Source organism: Rhamphochromis longiceps, linkage group LG23, assembly GCF_057381845.1.
Source record: "Rhamphochromis longiceps isolate RC_006_pf linkage group LG23, R_longiceps_female_GT1.1, whole genome shotgun sequence".
Lineage (NCBI taxonomy): Eukaryota > Metazoa > Chordata > Actinopteri > Cichliformes > Cichlidae > Rhamphochromis > Rhamphochromis longiceps.
The window spans coordinates 32,780,605-32,799,525 of NC_140578.1; the positions used below are offsets into that span (position 1 = coordinate 32,780,605).

At 39.6% G+C, this 18,921-nt stretch overlaps 1 protein-coding gene across 10 annotated transcripts; it reads right to left on the reverse strand.

Moving 5' to 3' along the window:
• Window positions 1-4,399: 4,399 nt before the first annotated feature.
• Window positions 4,400-13,781, reverse strand: LOC146642395 (uncharacterized). 10 transcript variants are annotated; one of them, XM_085399525.1, is made up of 12 exons: window positions 13,648-13,781; window positions 11,954-12,116; window positions 11,811-11,848; window positions 11,647-11,714; window positions 11,284-11,554; window positions 9,699-9,725; window positions 9,526-9,608; window positions 9,243-9,434; window positions 8,988-9,081; window positions 7,937-7,957; window positions 4,817-6,097; window positions 4,400-4,654 (listed from the first exon to the last, which is right to left on the reverse strand). In XM_085399525.1, exons 2-12 carry the CDS (start codon window positions 12,043-12,045, stop codon window positions 4,647-4,649), a joined length of 2,175 nt encoding a protein of 724 aa, XP_085255651.1. In that variant the 5' UTR covers window positions 12,046-12,116; window positions 13,648-13,781; the 3' UTR covers window positions 4,400-4,646. The 10 variants fall into 10 exon arrangements, with proteins under 10 accessions (XP_085255651.1, XP_085255649.1, XP_085255647.1 ...); XM_085399523.1 differs by having other exon boundaries at window positions 9,243-9,431; window positions 9,699-9,722; window positions 11,647-11,848; XM_085399521.1 differs by having other exon boundaries at window positions 9,699-9,722; window positions 11,647-11,848.
• Window positions 13,782-18,921: the final 5,140 nt, after the last annotated feature.

Below are 18,921 nucleotides of genomic sequence, written 5' to 3' on the forward strand. Positions count from 1 at the left end.
TACACGAGCTATTTCACTGAGATGCATGTTAAAATGAAACACTTTTTAGGTCATGATTTCTACTTATTAAAAATAAAATGAGCAGAGTTCTACAAAGTTAGGTAAAAATAATAATAATAATAATAATGAGATTCATAATGGAGATAGTTTCCAGCAGTTTGAGTTGTTTTATTCTGTCAAAGTGAAAATCAAATATCCATCAACTTCACCAATCATCTGTGACTCTCCTGGGTTTACGTCTCAATACAACCATCAAAGTCAGCGCGTTCCTCGGATCCATCTTAATGGTACTAATCTGAATCAGGGATTACTGTGCCCCCTTTTGGTTTTGAATAAGCACTGCATGGGCATTACAAGCCTCACAGCACATTCTCAGTGAGCTCACGGCTAAGAGGTGTGATTATTAGACTGATTAGAATGAAGGATGCACTACACTGGTGATCATCAGGAGGAGGAAATGCATTGTTTTTGCATTTGTTTCACTAAGTAGAATCAGGGGCCAAGGGGCTTGTGTTTTGATCAAAGAAACAGCCACCAGTGACATATTATCGGCTGTGATTGTGTCAGTTTGTCACCGCGCTGAATCAGACATGTGGACTATTCATCACAGAAGAAAGCTGCATTTTTTCTCCCTCTCTCAGGTCTCAGCGATAAGAGGTGAATGAAGAAAAATGACGGCGAGATGGAGCTTGTCCACTATCTATCACAAAGCAATAGGGGCCGACCACTGTATGTTGAGCCGTCAAACGCTGCTTCTGCTTTTGCTTCTAGTTTGTTTTATAGAGAGCTGTCAAGCATCATTAATCAAATTGGTTTGACTTTGTGGTTTGTGTCAAAAATTGTTGCTGTGTCCTACAAGCAACAGTGGATCGTGATTTTAAAAAGGCATCAGCTCAAGTAGAAAATTTCAGATATTTGATTGATTTTAATACCGCCGAGCTCCGTTTCAGACGTCTATTTTTCTCCCTCTCGTTTGTATTTATAGCGTTGCTTTTACTGTAAGTCCTTCTTCCCTCAAACGGGGGGGAGGGGGGGGGGGGGGACAGCCTGCCTGTTTGGAGTTTACAGGATCAAAGAAGAGGTAAATATCATTTCCATAACATTTGAACCAGTTAACCACCAGCACAATACAGAGAAACACTACTGTAAGCGCCTGACAATGCCAATGAGGCAGGAACTCTGTGATTTGCCGCTCCGCCAAAGAGGAGGGAAGCGAGCGAAAACATGGAGGAGGTGAGAGGTCAACTGCGCTCTCCCTGCATCATTTTCCAAGCAGCCCCTCAAGCACTGGTGATGTTTTAGGCAAGTGTACCTCACTTTGGGGGGAGGCCTGATGGATGCCGTTCCCAAGGTGAATGGAAAGAATAGCATTAAGCTGCACCACACTGCCTGGGGAGAGCTCCACTGCTTTGGGTGATTCATCTATTGATTATTTCTACCAAAGCATGGAGGTGCCATGTAAACACACATATATTAGTAGTCTACAATGCACATGTGCACCCCTTACACACATCCAGACGCAGCGGATCCAGCAAAGCAAGCCTCGGGCCTGCTCACTGTTTTATAATCAGATTCCGACTTTTACCAGCTCGTGGGCATCTTTAAACCACGAGGCAGATACATCAGATGGAGAACTAAATAGAGATGAATGAAGAGATGAAGGAATAAATAAATGATAAATAGCATTACCTCGATTTGTGTGGGCCAGCTATTATGTTATTGATTCCAGCTGGAGTTTTTTAGTTGTACTCACAGCGCAGTATGTGGGCCAAGTCAGATGTTTACACTTATTTTGTGTTGTATAAAAATGGCAGAATTTAAATTTTTCTCAGTGGAGTGCTAAATGCATTCAGGGCGTACAATACATCTTCAACTAAAGCAGAATTCATCAACTTACAGGATTTAATGCAAATGTAAGTGTATTTAAAGATGCTCCAATCAGGGGACATGCGTGCTTTACGAAACTGAACACTTTTTTTTTTTTGAATAACTGAAATCAACTTGATTTATAAAGCACCAATTCACCTCATCAGTTGCCTCAAGCCATTTTATATTGTAAGGCAAAGACCATGAAAAAGAACCCCCAACAATCACACGACAGCCACATAAGCCAGTCCAGGTGACCAGAGGACATCATGCCACTAATTAAAACCCATGTCAGAGCCCGTCTTTGTGAATCCTGGAGCTTTTTGTGTTATTTCTTAGTTTTTAAAACCTGTTTTGTTTATTGGATCTTTTTTTTCTGGCATCAGAGGCATTTTTTCTTTAAAAAAAAAAAGTGGTGAGAAATGCCAGGAAAATTAACAGATTTCTGTCTGATAATTGAAATTCTCTTCTGTTATTAAAACTAGTTTTAGTCCCCACTAGATGTGATGCTGCTGGTGCAGAATAGCTTTCAAAATCCTGATCATACATGATACATTTTGGATTTTTATGAACCTACTCTAACTGCCCATTTTCTCTTTATTAAAAAAAAAAATCATTTATTTTTCGTCGTTGCATAATTTTTCCAGTATTTTTTATAACTTTTTTTTATAATTTAAATATATATTTTTTTTATAATTCAGGAAGATCTTGGTGGAAAGAGCTGCAGTACAACTGTAAGCAGTTTAGTGGCTTTCATATTGACATCAACATGATCACTGAAATCAAACATCAAAGACTTTTTTCATTTTTTAATTATGAATTTTGTGTGTTGTGTGAGTGATTAAGAGAGAGATTTTCCTTTGATTTTGAGGTTGTACGGTGGAGTCTTGCCGTGTAGGTTCCTTTGTTGTCCATCAGTGTTCTGTACATGCACTCACTTTTCCTTGTTTGTTCAGGTGTGTTTAACTAAACCGATCCAGAGTGATCTTGCATTCATCCCAAAGGCCCCTCATTAATGTGTTTGAACCTGTGTGTGCTCATGTGACTGAAGTGTCCTCCAGGATTTCACTCACCTCGTCTCCAGAGACAATAATCAGTAAAACCTCTTTGCGTCTGTTTCCTCTCTGTCGTTCACCTGTGCTAATAACATCACGGTTGTATGCTTGATCAGAAATGACATGTAGTATTTTTGTTATACCACGTTATAAATCCAGCTTCGTTGTGTCTGAATAATGACGAATATTAGTGCTCTGGTTGAAATTCAACCTTTCCCTGCTTGGAAAAGGATAATGCCAGAGTTGTCACTTACATTGGATATCATTGCTTTGGGCAGGAGAAAGAGCTTCTCTCCAGCATGTGTGTTTCTTTTCCTGCAGACTTCTTTTTTTTTGGTAAACGTTAGACATGGCTCTTTCCCTTAGGGGCGGTAATGGCATTCTCCATGACAACGGCAGCGTGACATGGCTGTGCCCTTGAGGGCCAGGCATCTCCTCTGGGAGGAGCGCCGCGGAAACACGACAGGGTCAATGGTCACCTCCCATCATCCACCAGCAACCCATGCTCCTCTCTCTCTCTCTCTCTCTCTCGCTTCTCAGGTGGAGCAAGGAATGTTAGAGAAAGAGAGATAAAGAGAGGGAGACACAGAGAGAGAGAGAGACGAAGAGAAAGAAAGTCTTCAAGTGAGCCCACTCAGTCCAGGCCTGGCAAACAAGAAGCTTTAGCCACAGGCGGTTCTGGCTAGGTCTTGCATAGCTCCTTGCTGTTCCTTTAAGGCCAGGGCTGGATCAATACATATAGTAGTGCAGATTCTTTTGGCACCCAAGTATAGCTATGCAGTATTGCCCCAAGGTATGGGTCCATTAAAGACATAACTGTGTGTGCATGTGAGCAAAGTGGACTGAGTTTATTCAGGAAGGTGCTGAAATGCTTGGCATAAAACCCAGGCTTACACTAAAGATATTCTTTTTTTTTCCCTTTTCTTTTTTCTGGAAATGCAAGAAATTATCTCATCTCTAATAAATATTACATGTATTTCTTACTCACGGCATGTCCCTGAATGGGTATGGATTTTTGAACAGCAATAGCCTACGGGAAAATAACTCTGACACTAAAAAAAACAAAACAAAACAAAAAAACCCCAACTGAGTATTAGAATAATGTTCCATATAATTTCAGTTAAATATATAAAATGCTTTTTGTCTATTTTGTCTTTGTAAGCAGCGATTTTATAAAAAAAAAGAAAAAAAAATCTCAAAAAGAGATGGTGTCAGGCTCGTGCATTTTAAAAGCTAAGCTCTTCTGCCACCTGGTGACTAAAATCCAGACCAGAATATGAGACAGCTCTTTTTTACAGTATTATTGATATCTGGAAGCATACAAACAGGCATTCTGAAAGAGAAAATAAATTTCAAACATGCAGAAATTAAGCCTATAATTGCAATTAAAGACACAAAAAAAGAAGCTCTCGCATAGAGTTGTGTTTGTGTTGGCACATGCTGAATGAAAATGGTTTAAAAAATAAAAAATAAAAAAATAAACCCCACACAGGACATTTTCCCTCATGTCCTATGAATTTGGCCTTCTTCATAACAGAAAATGTTTATGCTCAACATGTATATAAATCATTTTGTAACAAAAATCAGACATTTGACAGTGAGCACAAACCTTAAAAAGAAAAGAATAAAAACTGATGATGTTCTTAGAAATTATTCAGTCTGGTGTCCACAGTCAGGCCCAACTGTGAACCAGGACTTTCATTCAAACATCTGAGAGGAAGCAGGTCAGGCACCTGTAGAAGAATAAGAGAAATGTTTCTAAGTCACAGGGCCTCTAGCAAGCAGACAGGCAGTGGAAGACAGTCAGACATGTGAATATAATTATTAGTGAGTTCTAAAGTAAGTCATCACAGTAAAGAGACTTAACTAAACTACCAGTCGAGTACAGAACTCACCATACTGATATGTGGACCGAGGTGGTGATGGAAGCAAACCATGTGCACCACTGGAAAGTTGAGGACCTTTACTGCATTGAGATCTCTGGACAGCTATTGCTACTGCCTGAGCAAATCTGGAAGGGGCTGCACTCTTCTTTTCCAGACTGTTCTGTTCAGGCCTAGGTGAAGTAGGCTCGTCTTGAAGGGTCTCCCTGAATACATTAATTTGCCCATTCAGGGCAACTGTAGGGCTTGATATTTGGGAGGACAGCAAAGAGGGGGATGTAGTATCCTCTCTTTCATTCTCCATTATCGCTATGTCTTCATTGAAAAAGACAGGTGGAGGAGGTGGAGGGAAACTGCCCTCCTCCTTCTCCTCTTCTTCTTGCACCACTTCCTCCTCAGCTTTCGTCTCATCGGCGCACGTGTCTGCGCTGGAATTATCGACAAATTCCTTCTGAGGTTCTGAGTGGATGTGATCTTCAGTATGAACCTCTCCATAACTGCACCCTGAAATCACCTCTGATGAGACCTCATAGCCCACCTCTTCCCTCTCCTTTTCAGAGGTGTCCCTAGCCTCCGACAGAGGTGGACTGGGTAAGTTCTGATCAGTTAAATCATGCAAAAGTGGAGGAGAAGCCAGGTTGTCAGGAAGCTGAATCTGCTGAGAGGAGGTATCCGGACTGGGTGCAGGGTCTTCACTCCCCGATGTGTCTGGTGAATATCGTTTCTCATCAGTATCTACTTGATTATTCCCAACCTCATGAGACGTTTTGCTCTCTGGGGTATCTTTAGGTGATATACAGCACTGGTCTGGAAGATCTCCGGTAAGATCTTGTGTTTTCTTCAGAGGGATAACTTTAAATGTGGTCATCCCCCTCTTCTCAGCTGGATACTCCCATTCACTCTCAGTTGGAAGGTTAGATTTGAAAGCGGATTCAACATCTGTGCAGAAAACTTCACTATTTGGACACCTTGGGGTCATGGGGGTAAAGGAGGAGCCATTTTGAAATTTGGGGAAAGTGGCAGAGTTCTTCAAACGTCTGACCAGTGTTTCTCTAGAAACAGAAGACATCAGGACTTTGGCAAGGTTGCAGCGGGCGCTGGAGAAGTCTTTGCCTCGTAACATAGGCAGATAGGGATCAGCCACTTCGTGGAGATGAGCCAGTGATTGCTGTAAGGAGGATGATCCTGACTTTGGCTGTAAAGGGCGTGCCAGTGAAGATGGTGATCTGTTTACACACTCTGACTCATCACTTTCTTTTAGTTCCTCCGGAGTGTTCAGGGACTTGACAGTTTCTAAAGAAACAGGAAAGACTTAGCAACAGTTTTCATCTTAATTATTCATTTTTAAAAGGTCTTGGACCCAAAAATCTGTGTGCAGATACTTCTAAATGATTAAAAACCCTTACTTTTTTGTACACACATAGGAATAACTTTAAATGAAGAAATTGACTATAAATGGTTAATATTGTGGCACTCAACAGTTGGTATCAGTTCAGGAGAATAATGGTCTTTATCTGGAAGCAGATAAAGCAAGGACTGAACAAACCAAACAAGAAGGCCTTTGGTAAACTCCAAGCGTTGTCTGAACATCCTTAGAAGAACCTAAAGATGGAGCTTCAAGGATGCTTTCCATCCTTGATTTGAATAACCTCGTCAAAGTCTTGTAGAAACTTACCTAAGAGGAGACCGAATTAAAGATCTAAATAATCTCATAGAGTAAAGATTTCAATTCTTGAGTTCTTCAGTTTTGCATTTAGGCTTTTTCAATGTAGATTGATGGGGAAAGAATGCTACATTATTAATTTGTGTGCAAAAAGTAAAGAGGATTTAAATTATTTCTGAGGCAACGGTATATCATTAAGATGTAGGCTTACATAGTATACAGAAATATACATTAAAATATTGATATGATTATCAATCATTTTAATAATAAAATAATCTAGAAAAGTGTGCACATAAAACTGTTACATTTATCTTAAGATGTATTGTCTAAATGAGTAAGCAGAAGAATAAACTTCAAGGACTCGAACATTATACTTTAAAACACATAACTATATTATTTAGCAAAGAAAGAACTAAACATGCAAGATTTTAAAAAGTCACTTTGGAATCAACAGAATTAATAATTCATTTTAACCAAATGCTCTTTTTGGTGGCTTCTTTATCATTTAAAAGGCACAATAACTAACTCTAGTCTAACCCATTAATAGGAAATCACACACAAATTAGAAAAAGCAAAGTACAGAATTATCAGAGAAATATGGATCAGTAGTATAAGCAGACAGCTGAACAGCACAAATGGACAGCTTATAAATGTAGAAGGCGTGAATACAGTGCCCGCCATAATCTTTGGGACAAAAAACACAACTTGTTGTTTTTCCTTTGTGCTGTGCACCATCACAGTGGATTGTAAGGTGTAGATATGACAAATGAGGTAAACATAACATCTGAAGCTGAAGCTTAAGTTTTGAATGTGTAATTTATAGATTTTCACTGTAATTTTAATCTCATTTTAAATATGAGATGTGAGGAAGACTGTCATTAGGATAAAAAAAAAAATCTAAATAAACCTATCAGAGAAAAAGCAGAAACTCTACAAGTGGCTAAATCAATATTCTGGTGTTAAAAAGAATAAATGCACTGACTAGTTCAAAGGAAAACTAAAGTACGCAACAACAATAACCCAAAGCAACCCAAGAGTTCCTAAAAGTAAAGGCAAATCTTTCAATGGCCAAGTCAGTCACCTGATCTGAACCCAAAACAGCATTCCTTTCCATGATTAAATATCAAACTCAATACGGCAGCAACTGAAGGTGGCTGCAGTGAAGGTCTTTATATCTCAATTTATGTTAGATTCTCCCATTAGCTAACATTAACCTCTGAAAATGTCTAATTCTTTTTATAAAACCAACATTTGTGTCTTTGTCTCAAATGTTATAGAGGGCACTGTGTGTCCATATAAGCCACCAAAAAGATCTATAAAAGCCACTAAGACGGGAAGGAGGAAGAAGAGGCCAACGCAGGAAGAAGATGGAGGGGAGCAATAGGGTGATGGAAGGAGGAGAGCAAAAAGTGACAGGGGTGGTGGCAGCAGCAGCACCAGCAGCAGCAGCAGCAGCAGCCCTCAATTACCTCCTTGGGATGGCACAGAGTCTGTAAGCAGGGAGGAGACAAAGCTTCAGTCTAATAGCTTCCTAACTAACATCCAAGATGTTTAGAACCACCTCATACTGAAGAGACTCCGTTAAATGTTCTGCCACGGATGCAAAAATCCTGTTATGTTAAAGATCAGATTGTAGGGGATCATGTTTACGCAAGCGTAGGAGATCAGGAGTGTGTTTAATGTCCATCTACCTTTGGCTGGGAGTTGTTTTTTCAGCATCACATTGACACTAGCTCAGCAGTGTGGCATGTGTTGTGGTTTAAAGAAAACGAAGGAGTGAACCAAGACAATGAGGCTGCTGTTCACAATTACACTGTTATTTAGATCACCGAAAGAAAGCTTTTTTAAAAAAGTGATCAATTTACTTATTCTCACTTAGTTATTATTAGCAGTTTTTAACTAAAAATGAAATCAAGAGCCAAATCTGTAGCAGATCATTAAAAAGAAAGCATGTCCACAGAGAACCTGGACCCAGGCAGGAGACACATTTCAGACAGTAATACAGGGGAATGAAAGCTTGAAGCTGAGGACAGACTGGAGCCAATATGTCTTATGAACAAGGCCCTGGGTCATTTCACACAGGGTTCAACTGTATGGACCGATAAATGCTATGTTTTTTTTGTCAGATTTAACTGCCAAATCTCCCATTTGAAGGCATTTTCTTTGATAATTTTCATCTTAATTTCATTTCTTTCTTGAACCCCTCTGAGGTTTTGAGGATTCATCTCTGTTTAAACACATTTGATTTCCAATTTGACAGCATTTCAGTAAAAATGACCTTTTACTGAAATACTGCAAAAGGGCAATTTTACAGGGATAGTTTACTTGTTTACTTGCAGACAGTCACCACTAGGTAGCAACATAAACAGCTTGCCCTATAAGAGATGAAGCAATGAGACTGACAATAATTTGTCAGTTTAAAGTGAAAGACTGGCTCCATTATCTCAATTAATGCCTGGAATCTTTTTTTTTTTTCTTTTTTTTTTCCACAGCGCCACCATTTTGCATTCATGATTTTACCTTTAGTATCTGTCAGCAGCTCCTGGAGTGTGTTTGCACAGGGAGGTGGTGGGGCCCTCCTCTTGGTACTTCTTAAGGTAGATCCTTCAGAGCTCTACAGAGACACAATGGTATCATTGGCATATGTCCCAAGTATTTCCATTTATATAGTGGTTCCTTTATTCTTTCACAGTTTGACCAGTGTTCTCATTTTTACAAAAAGATTTTTCAGGATGTTCTGGTCGTGTTCCATTTTCATCCCTGCCACCAACTAACCTGTGCTCCTCCTAAATTGCAGGTGCTGAAGTTACTGACACTCTGAGAAACAGCAACTGGTGGCGGGGGGGCTTGCCTCTTCTTGGGCTTTTCTATAGGCAAGGTGTTGGAAGATGAAATGCTCTCCGAATTCATACGGAGTACCGCTTGTTTCCTGGGTCCTGGAGAAGCAGGAGCACTTACTGCGCCCTGCTACACGTGAAATGTAAATGCTGGTCATCAGTAAAAGTTGATCAATAAAGAATAAAGCAAACATCGTTGTCCTCACAGACTGACAATATACCATTTCGTGTTTCTTCTTCCTTCTTCTAAATAAGCTGAAGAATCCTTTCTTTTCCTTCCATTTCTTCTCCTTTTTTGGCAGGTCTAGGGAATGAAAAGGATCTGATTGGTAAGTGATATACAGTATAAACCCTGAATGGCGAGCCACTATATGAAATTGTTTGGGTTGGTTACCTTGCAGTGGAAGTGAGATGACTTCTGCTGGTGTGACAGTTGTTACAGACAGAAAACAAAGTTGCCAAAACAGATGAATTAGGTTAATATTTACACAGGAGCAGGTGTATTGCAGGAATAAAAGATATGTGACTACGACTACTAAGACAGCAAGGTTTTGTGAGACATGGCATCATGGGAAGATGTTTTTTTAAGAAATAAACAACTTATCTATGGATCCCATAACATATACAACATGTTGCATTTGGCTTCTTCTTCCAAAGGTTACAGTGCAAATTGATGGTACTGAATTACTCACTAAATACTTTATTAGGAACACCACATTACTGCAGGGTCAGGCCAACTCTTTTGGTTCCAAACAGGCTCAGCTCTTGCCATCATGGATGCCACATGATGTTAGACAAACTTGCTTGTTGCTGATGACTGCACGTCATATCTCTGAGACAGTCAGGTGCACGTGGTCATGAAGCTTAACTACTGAATTCATATCAAGTGATCATGTTCATAAAACCAGTTTGATGGCTCTTGCTTTGTGCCATGTTGCATTTCCCAAACAGCAACCTTGGACTGTTGACACAAGCGGCTTGGCTCCAGGGATTTGTGCTGCTGACACCCAGTTATGAGCCACCATCTGCAGCCCTCAACAGAAAAGGCCAAAGCCATGTTTTTCCAGTTTTTAATTGTTCCATTTTGTTTAGACTTTGTTTACTGCAGACTTAGAGGTTTGTGCTTCACAGGAGTGAAACCTGGAATGGACTCGTCCTGTTTAGACTGTTTGCTGAATCTGGCTTCTGTCATCAAACAGTTTCCGTCTGCTTCATGTTTTTTGCTTCTAAGCATTTCCCATACACTCATGGGAAAAAAATCCACAGAAAGCAGCAGTGTTAATCTCCAGTGTTAAATTAACACTAGAGAGTGTCTATATGGGTCCACACCTCTGAGTGTTAAATACAACACTGTTGAGTGTTAAATTAACACCTTTGACAGTGTTATATGTTTAAAAGTAACCTAGTCAGTTTTGAAGATTAACAAAGACTAACACTGAGCAGTGCTGATTTTCTAACACTGGAAAATAACTCAAAATGTTAGAAATATTCCAGTGTTAGAAAATCAGCACTGCTCAGTGTTAGTCTTTGTTAATCTTCAAAACTGACTAGGTTACTTTTAAACATATAACACTGTCAAAGGTGTTAATTTAACACTCAGAGGAGTGGACCCATATAGACACTCTCTAGTGTTAATTTAACACTGGAGATTTTGCTGTGTACTTAAGGCAGAACAAACAGTGATACCATACTCAAAGTAATTGACATCTAATTTCCCCCAACTTTAAGCCTTTAACTATTTATGTTAACATAAACAAAAGTTTCTGATGTGTACCTGCTGTGTTTATGCTGTACAGCTTTAACATTATTACCCAACAGGGGGACAATAGAAATGAGGTTTTCCCAACAAAATAAAATACACAAGCCAGTGTGACATTACCTGAATTAAATCGTGGTAAAAAACATCACAGGTCTTTTAAATATTTAGAGGGACATAAGATCACAGGACTGCTGACTAGCAGCTTTCACATCCTTCATACCTGTTTCTGCTGTCTTGGGCTGATGATGGTCAGTGAGGTCTTTACCCCCTGTGTCTTTGGCAAACACTTCCCTGAGTCCGTGGTCATTTAAGCTCTTAGTCAGGTCCAGCAGCTCTTTGGACTGAGAGTCTTTCAGTAATATGGTTGTTTCTACTTTAAACTCACACTTGTCACACACCAACGGCAGCAGCATCTGCAGCGGCAGTTTGGGATCGACTCGCACCACAGTCTTATGGGATTTATTGTAGTTGATCAACAGACGTATTGTTGCCTGCAATGAGAAACAACCGTTAACATATACTCATTGTGATGAAGCGCGATGAAGCAACGGTTTACTTTACAACTTTCCCCCTCCTTTTTTACCTCAGGCACGTATGGCCCCTTGAGCTTTTCCTCCATCCCTTTGGGCTTCAGCACAATCTTCTCAGCTTCTACCGAGCCAATAGTAGAGTTTGGTTTGAAACTTATGTTGCTCTTGTTGGGAGATAGAATATCAACAGTATAGTCTGAAGGATTCAGATGGTTACTTGCACAGAAAGTCACTATAAAGTCCATCAGTGGTTTACTGTGAAGATGAGAATTTAAGGATTATCTTAACATGTTTTGCACTTTGTGAAAATCATTGCTGTTGCAGCAGTTATTTATTTTTTTAAACTGTGATATTACCCACCTTCCATGCACTGTGACACTCTTCTCCAGCCCACCTGGCAGAACCACGCACAGCAAATGGTCTCTTTGCAGTGGACCCACCTCCTCGCTCATCTCTGTGAACCTCAGAGGAAGTCACGGGGACGCACAAGATCTGAAGTTGTTCCCAGTGTCAGACAAATGACCTGTAAGCCATTTACATTCCTAAATATGATTAAAACATGACCTCCCACAAACTAACAGAAACCAAATGGCCACCATACTTCACTATTTGGCAACAGCTAATTATCATCTTTAAATTATTCTTGCATTTTATGAATTTATGACTTATCAATAAAGGGTCTTTACTGTTTGTTATTCAGTTTACTGACTGCCAGCGACATACTGGGAAATAAGTTTATCTTGTATGGTGACCTACGTTTATGAGTCAGTCCATGAAAAATTAACACTGTCTCTATTGTGACAGTGTTCATTTCCTGGTTGTATAGTATTTAGACTGTCATGTGGTTATTTCCTGTAACCCACTACTATGGACTTAAAGGGCCTGTAGATTGGACATTTTTCCATAGTATCACATTTACATGGCTCCATTATGTATACTAAAGTTGAAACCCCAGCTGTTTCTGAGGATGTCAGGTGGAACACTTTCTCAGATTCAACTGACCTCATATGGAATTACTCTATTGTCACATTTACTTTGTAGTATTTATACATCCAGTCACATGAACTTGTAAGACTGAAATTGCTCATTCAAAGGTGAAGAACTGAAAAAAACGTTTGTGTGTTTGAGTTCCCCCCCGCCATTCTTAGAATTACAAGGTAAAGAAACAGGAAACATGAAAGCAATGATAAAGCGCTCTATTGGCCCACATACGAACCCCTTAAGTGAAATATGACGAAAAATAAATAAAAAGGAGAGAGCCTGAAATCTAAATTGCGATTACTGCCGTGATTCCGTTTTCCCACGTCTCAACCTCCGCCATGAACTGAAGGTTGCCTATCTGGGTACATGTGAGGACACCTCACCTCCTTCATGGGATTCCATTACGCTCTGTCCTCACCTTTGACCTTGTGTTGTTCTCTGCCATTGCTTAGACGCAGTCTCTCAAATAGCTCGATTAAAAGCCAACGCCCCGATGTGTGTTTGAAAAAGAGCTGCTCAGCGGAGCGTGCTACAAAACAGCTGCATGTCTCCGCTCATCAACACGCGCGTGTCACAGGCCGCTGAAGCGCGCGCACAGACGCTGGTACACTGAACAGCCAAACTAAACCTGTAGTCCTTTACTACACCCGAACAAAGGGATACCGATATACACACCGGACACCTGAATTATCAGTAACAATTAGAACGCTATTTTTTATTTGCATTTTAAGCAGTTAGCCTAGTTATCTCGTTAAATTTAAACTATCTAAAGGAACAATTTATTCCACTATTAGCCTTCACCGAATAACCAACAGTTAAAAACTCGGTAGAAACTTATCCTACATGCACAACAAATTTGTGTGAATAAATACACAGTACATGATCCGCTCAGCCTGTCTGTCTTCAGCCATGTCGTTCAGGCAGTAATGCTGAGCACCAAATAAGCTTAGGCTACTCTGTTTCTTGAGTAAGAAGGATTAGTGCTTTTAAAAGGCTGCATCTCTACCCGCAGTCACATTCAAAGACACAGGAATGATTCATTGTATATGCACTCATAACACTATTACACTCACCTGTGTCCAGACATTGGTCCCATTCTCTTTCAGGTTTCTCCTCTGTATTGTTAAGTGATGGGAGGAGAGAAGGAGAGGGGCAGGGGAATTCTCTCACTCTGTAAGCCAGCCACACCCACAGGCCCTGCCCAGTCATGTGATGGCACTTTGCATGTTTGTTTATGTGCATGGCTACTGTGTGTATGCTTTGTGGGTGTTGGTGTTGAGGAGGACAAGGAGGATTGATATCTGCATCTGCATGTGTGATAACCTGGTGAACCATTCTGCAACTTTAAACTCTGCCCCATCAGTGCTGAAAGACTTTGCCACTCATTTTGTAAAATAAAAACCCTCTAATCCATATAAGCTACTGATCCTCTCTATTGAGTCGGGCTAAATTATGACATCTCAGCAAGAGCCCATCATATTGTATAGCATGCAGGAACCAGTGCTGTTCTGTATACATGCAAATAAACTTTTACCCCATTGCACAGAATACATGAAACAAACTTAAGCTACAGTGGTGATTCAGCTATCATCAGTGTTGTACTGGTCTTTCACAGTGTTTTGCACCATTAGAAAATTGCATTTTCTTGCTGGTACTTAGTCCACTACATTATATAACTGTGCTATAAATTGAGTCAAGCTGGGTCAATACCCTCAGGGCTAATGTCTTCTGGGTAATGTAGTAAATCTCTTGTTGAGTAGCTGTAGGAGCGTTGAACAAGGAATGTAAGCTAAAAAATAACACAAGGAACACTTTAAGCAGTTGTTACCATCCTTTGGTGGGTGACAGGGCAGGATCTCCCAAGAATTAAAATTGACCCATTCTTGTGCTCCTATGCCAGTTCAATAATTTCTTAACACCTGTGCTGTTTACCTTGCAAATGGATTTGGCTCAGATTCAATTAAAATATTGTATAGTTTTTTTGTTAACTAAACAAGGTTTATAAACACTTAAACCTAACCCTAGAGATTGTGAACACTGGACCCTGGAAACTTAGTCTGTGTGTAGAGCTTTTAAGCAAGTGTTAGCATTCTGAAGCTGAATTTAAAAGGCAAATGGTCAAACTTTTATCAGGTAAAAACTGTTAAAATGCTGGCACGTTATTACTGAGCCGAGATGGAAACTATTTCAAGCAAGTCTGTCTGCCTAGAAAGTTTTTATAATATATAGTAAGTACTTATGTCTTTGTCTGTTTATGGTCTACGCATGATTGCAATACTTTTGGACATAGTTGTTGTCTCAGTCTACCAAAAATAAGCTTGCATACCTACCATCAAATCTCTGTTACAGTCACAGTTTTGTATTTTTTTTTTCTTTTTAAATGGGGTTAGGGTTAGCTATAAACCATCGCTTTAACTTACGGAAGGATTCTTGGATTTTCTTTTTTCTAAATAATATTTGATTAGTCAAGCCTTCCTTACAGAGGATGTTTATAAGACAATAATGAATAACTGAAACTCAAGCCAGGCTCCTGCATCATCCCACAGAGCCCTTTATTCATCTTTATACAGTAGGTGAGCAGGAACAGGCTGTTAAGTGGGAGTTTTAATCAAATTAAGAACAGGGAACACATGTCCACACCGACTGTAATCTTGTAATCTCATCACCAGTCTGTCAGTGGAGACTCAGTGGGCTACAGGAGCTGACTGCAGTAAACAGATCACCATGTGACTGTCTAGGTTAATGACTAACAGATGAATAGAAAGAATGTTTAATCACGTCACTCTGTTTCATCTTTTAGCATGTTGTGAAATGGAAGAAGGCCATGTCATGTGTACATATGCACTTTGCCTCAAAGCTTTAGCTCCACTGTGAGATAAACAGGTAGAAGGTGTCACATTGTTTCCATCTTGTTGCCTTACACTAAATGCTTTCACTTCATGTTCATGTCAGCAGATCTGTTAACCCTGGTATAGTTATGTGTAAGAAAAAAGGTGATGATGCAGACAACAATATGTTATCCTCTATTTGTTGGTAGGCTTATGTAAATGCTATTCTTGCATAAATTTATGTAAACCTGGGAAGCCTTTAATCAAGCAGTGTAAATGATGTGTGCTATTCAGTCTGTATTCTCTATTCATCTTGAAAACACACTGTGTGGGCACACAAAAAAGTGTTTTTGTTTTCCTGTTAGACTTTTCCCAAATGTCCAACAGGAAGACAAGCAAAGAGAGAGGGCTAATTTGGAGCTTTACACAAAGCGACAAAGCCAAATGGGATCCTGTCCTTTGAACAAAGTGACAGGCTACAACCTAATTATGACAACCCACAGTCTGAACAAGGTTCCCAAATTCCTCACTGTGCCACTAATGAAACACGGCACAGTCGCAGAGAGCTGCCAAGGAGGACATATTTGAACCCAACTTTGGAAACATTGTTTGGCGCTTCTTATGTGTCCCTGCAGTATTTTAGATTATTTATTCAATTCAATGCTTTGAAAGCTTAACTTTTTAAAACAATCTTCTCTAATCTCATTATCTCAGTTAAGATTGTTTGCATGACTTGTCTTGATTACATCACTGACTGTCAGTGGAGTTTTATTCAAAGGCTTGTGCCATGTAGCAGCAATATTCAATGACCCTACAATCACTCTGGTACTTTGGTATACACAGGATTTCAAGGTGAATTCAATGGCAACAAGGATCTGAGGTCCTGTGCCTGCAAAAGAAGCCCAAACCGTCACCCCTCCAACATCATGTTTGAGAGCTGATGTGAGGTGTTAATGATGTTATGCTCTCTGTTTAGTTTTAACCAACCATGGTGCTGTGCATTGTTACCACACATCTCTACTTTGGTTTCATCTGTTCAAAGGACATTACCCCCAAAGTCTTGTGCTTTGTTCAGCTGCAACTTTATAATCATAAGCTGTGCTACAATGTTCCAAGGCCTTTTCCTTGCAACATTTATGCAGTCTGTGGGCTGTAGAGTCTGAGCATTGCACAGTTTGATCTTGAATGTCTTGCACTTGTGAAAAATGTTTCTAACCATAGAACGATGGAATTCGAATTGTTTTGAAATACATTTCACTTCCCAGAATCGATAGGCAGCAACAGTTGCGTCTTTTAGATTATTGCTGGTGGTGTTCCTCCTTGGCATTGTGTCTAAATTACACTTTAAAGAGCCATTTGATCAGTTTTTTCTAGGTAAGAAATTTTTCTTTTAAGTTTTAAGTTAGCCACAATTAAATGTAATTATAATAGGACATTAAGTTATAAATATACTAGCTTGCCAGCAATATCAAAAACCACAACTTCCCAGATCTGTTTTCTCATGCAAATATATTTTCATCTGAATGGGAATGGCTTCAAAATGGTACATGTTTTTTTGACTGCTCTCATTTTGATGTGTAAAACCTGACCTCGTCAGTGAGGGTTGGATCTGACTGTAGCCTGTATGCTCATGTGGTAGTGGCTAGCCTGCCCTGAAACCATACTGTGCTTTGTACTCCTTTGCCCTTTGTACTCATTTTTCACAAATTGTTATTTGTCTGTACTTATAAATATGCATAAACTCTGTTGAATCTAACATTATTCTAGTTCTGTTATGAAATGTTATGAGCTTGTTTATTTACATTTGCATTTACATTGCATATTAGCTATTTTGCAGCTGAGCTATAAATATTTCAAGTCGTGCTGGTTTGACTCAGCAGCATTCTGTCAGGACAAGCAAGGCAAGCAGTGCTTGCCTGGTCAAATCTAAAAATTAATATTGATTAAAACTTACCAAAGAGAAATCTATCTTTTATCTCAACCAGCATTGTGACATAAAGCCTGTTTTCACCAATGTTGCTGCTGTCTTATGCTCACAACTGACTGTTGTTGCTGTAATTGATTTGCTACAATAACAGCAACATTTATGTCCCTTTCCGTTAACAATGGCCGGAGCTTGTCAAGCTGAGAGGCCAGCAACGTGTCCTTGTTGTCTGCGCCTGCACATTGTGGATAAACCTCCAGTCTTTGACAAGGAAAGTGACAGGATACCAGCATGTGAGGCAAGCTGCTGCTGGTTCTGTTTTCTTTGCTCTGAGATGATTTATTAACTGTACTTGGGGCTAGCTTTACTAAGGTGTTCCTCCATTGTACTGACAGTATTTACACATAGAGCACAGCAGAAAGATTGCACGTAAGAGATCGCAACTCAGAGAATTTTGTGATTCTGTTGAAAATTTCTGGGAGTTTGTTCCTCAAGGCACAAAATATAGGGAGAAGAATATTTACATCAAGTGTGCAAACCGATTTAACAACATCTGCGATCTCTGTATCAGATTGGCAACCTGTCCAGGGTGTACCCTGCCCCTCTCCCTGTGGTAGCTGGTTAAGGCTCCAGCCCCTGCCCCGGCGACCCTGATAAGGATAAGTGGAAGAGGATGGATGGATAGTCTACTCTTAATTTTATTAACAGAAAACAAACGTGACATTACAAATACAATAAATTTCCACATACTAAAAAGCAACTTAACCTGATTGTTAAAATGTGTTTAGAGCAGCCGTTAACTGTGTTCTCATTGTGAAGTGAAACTCCCTGCATGCTACACTGAGCTCAAAGGTGTGTCCACTTCTGCTCATAGTGACTGTGAGGAGTGACTCTTTTTCATTTCCCAAATGGAGTCCACCTGTCTGTTCACTCAGCTATGATTATGCAACTTTCATGCCACCTAAAACTTAATTATAATGGTGGCTGTATTTCCTGTTGTGAAGGTGACAGCTTACTCCATACTGTGATTACGCTCGTTTCACAAGGGCTCCATTTTATTCCAACAACAGAGGAGAGCAAACTTTCCATAATATAGGCGTTACATAATCGAACTTCAATGTAATTACACAGTCTGTCCACCAGGTGTCATAAATCTACAAGAAAAACACACAGGGGTGTACAGGTCTGCACGTGAGCACGCACATGTCTGAAAAACCTAATCTCCGCTCCGTCTTCACCAAATTATCAGCAATCTATAAATATTTACCTTTTATATAGCGAAACAACAACCTGAACGTGAGCAAAACCTGCGCATTACAAGCAGTAAAAGCACATTTTAACTAATGTGGATAATAGAATTGAAGCCAAATTAAAAACGTGTAACCACTGCCGAAAAAGATAGAAACAAAGTCACAGAGCATTTGTTATGTTTTATTTTTTTTTGCAGCCAAATAACTGTAATATGTCGATATAGCTTTATGAAAAATAACAATCCAAAAGACCCATACTTTAAAAAAACGGGAAAATTAAAATAGTACGAACTTAAATATAAAGCGTTGCTTTTACATTCTGAATCTCTATTTCAAATTCTTAAC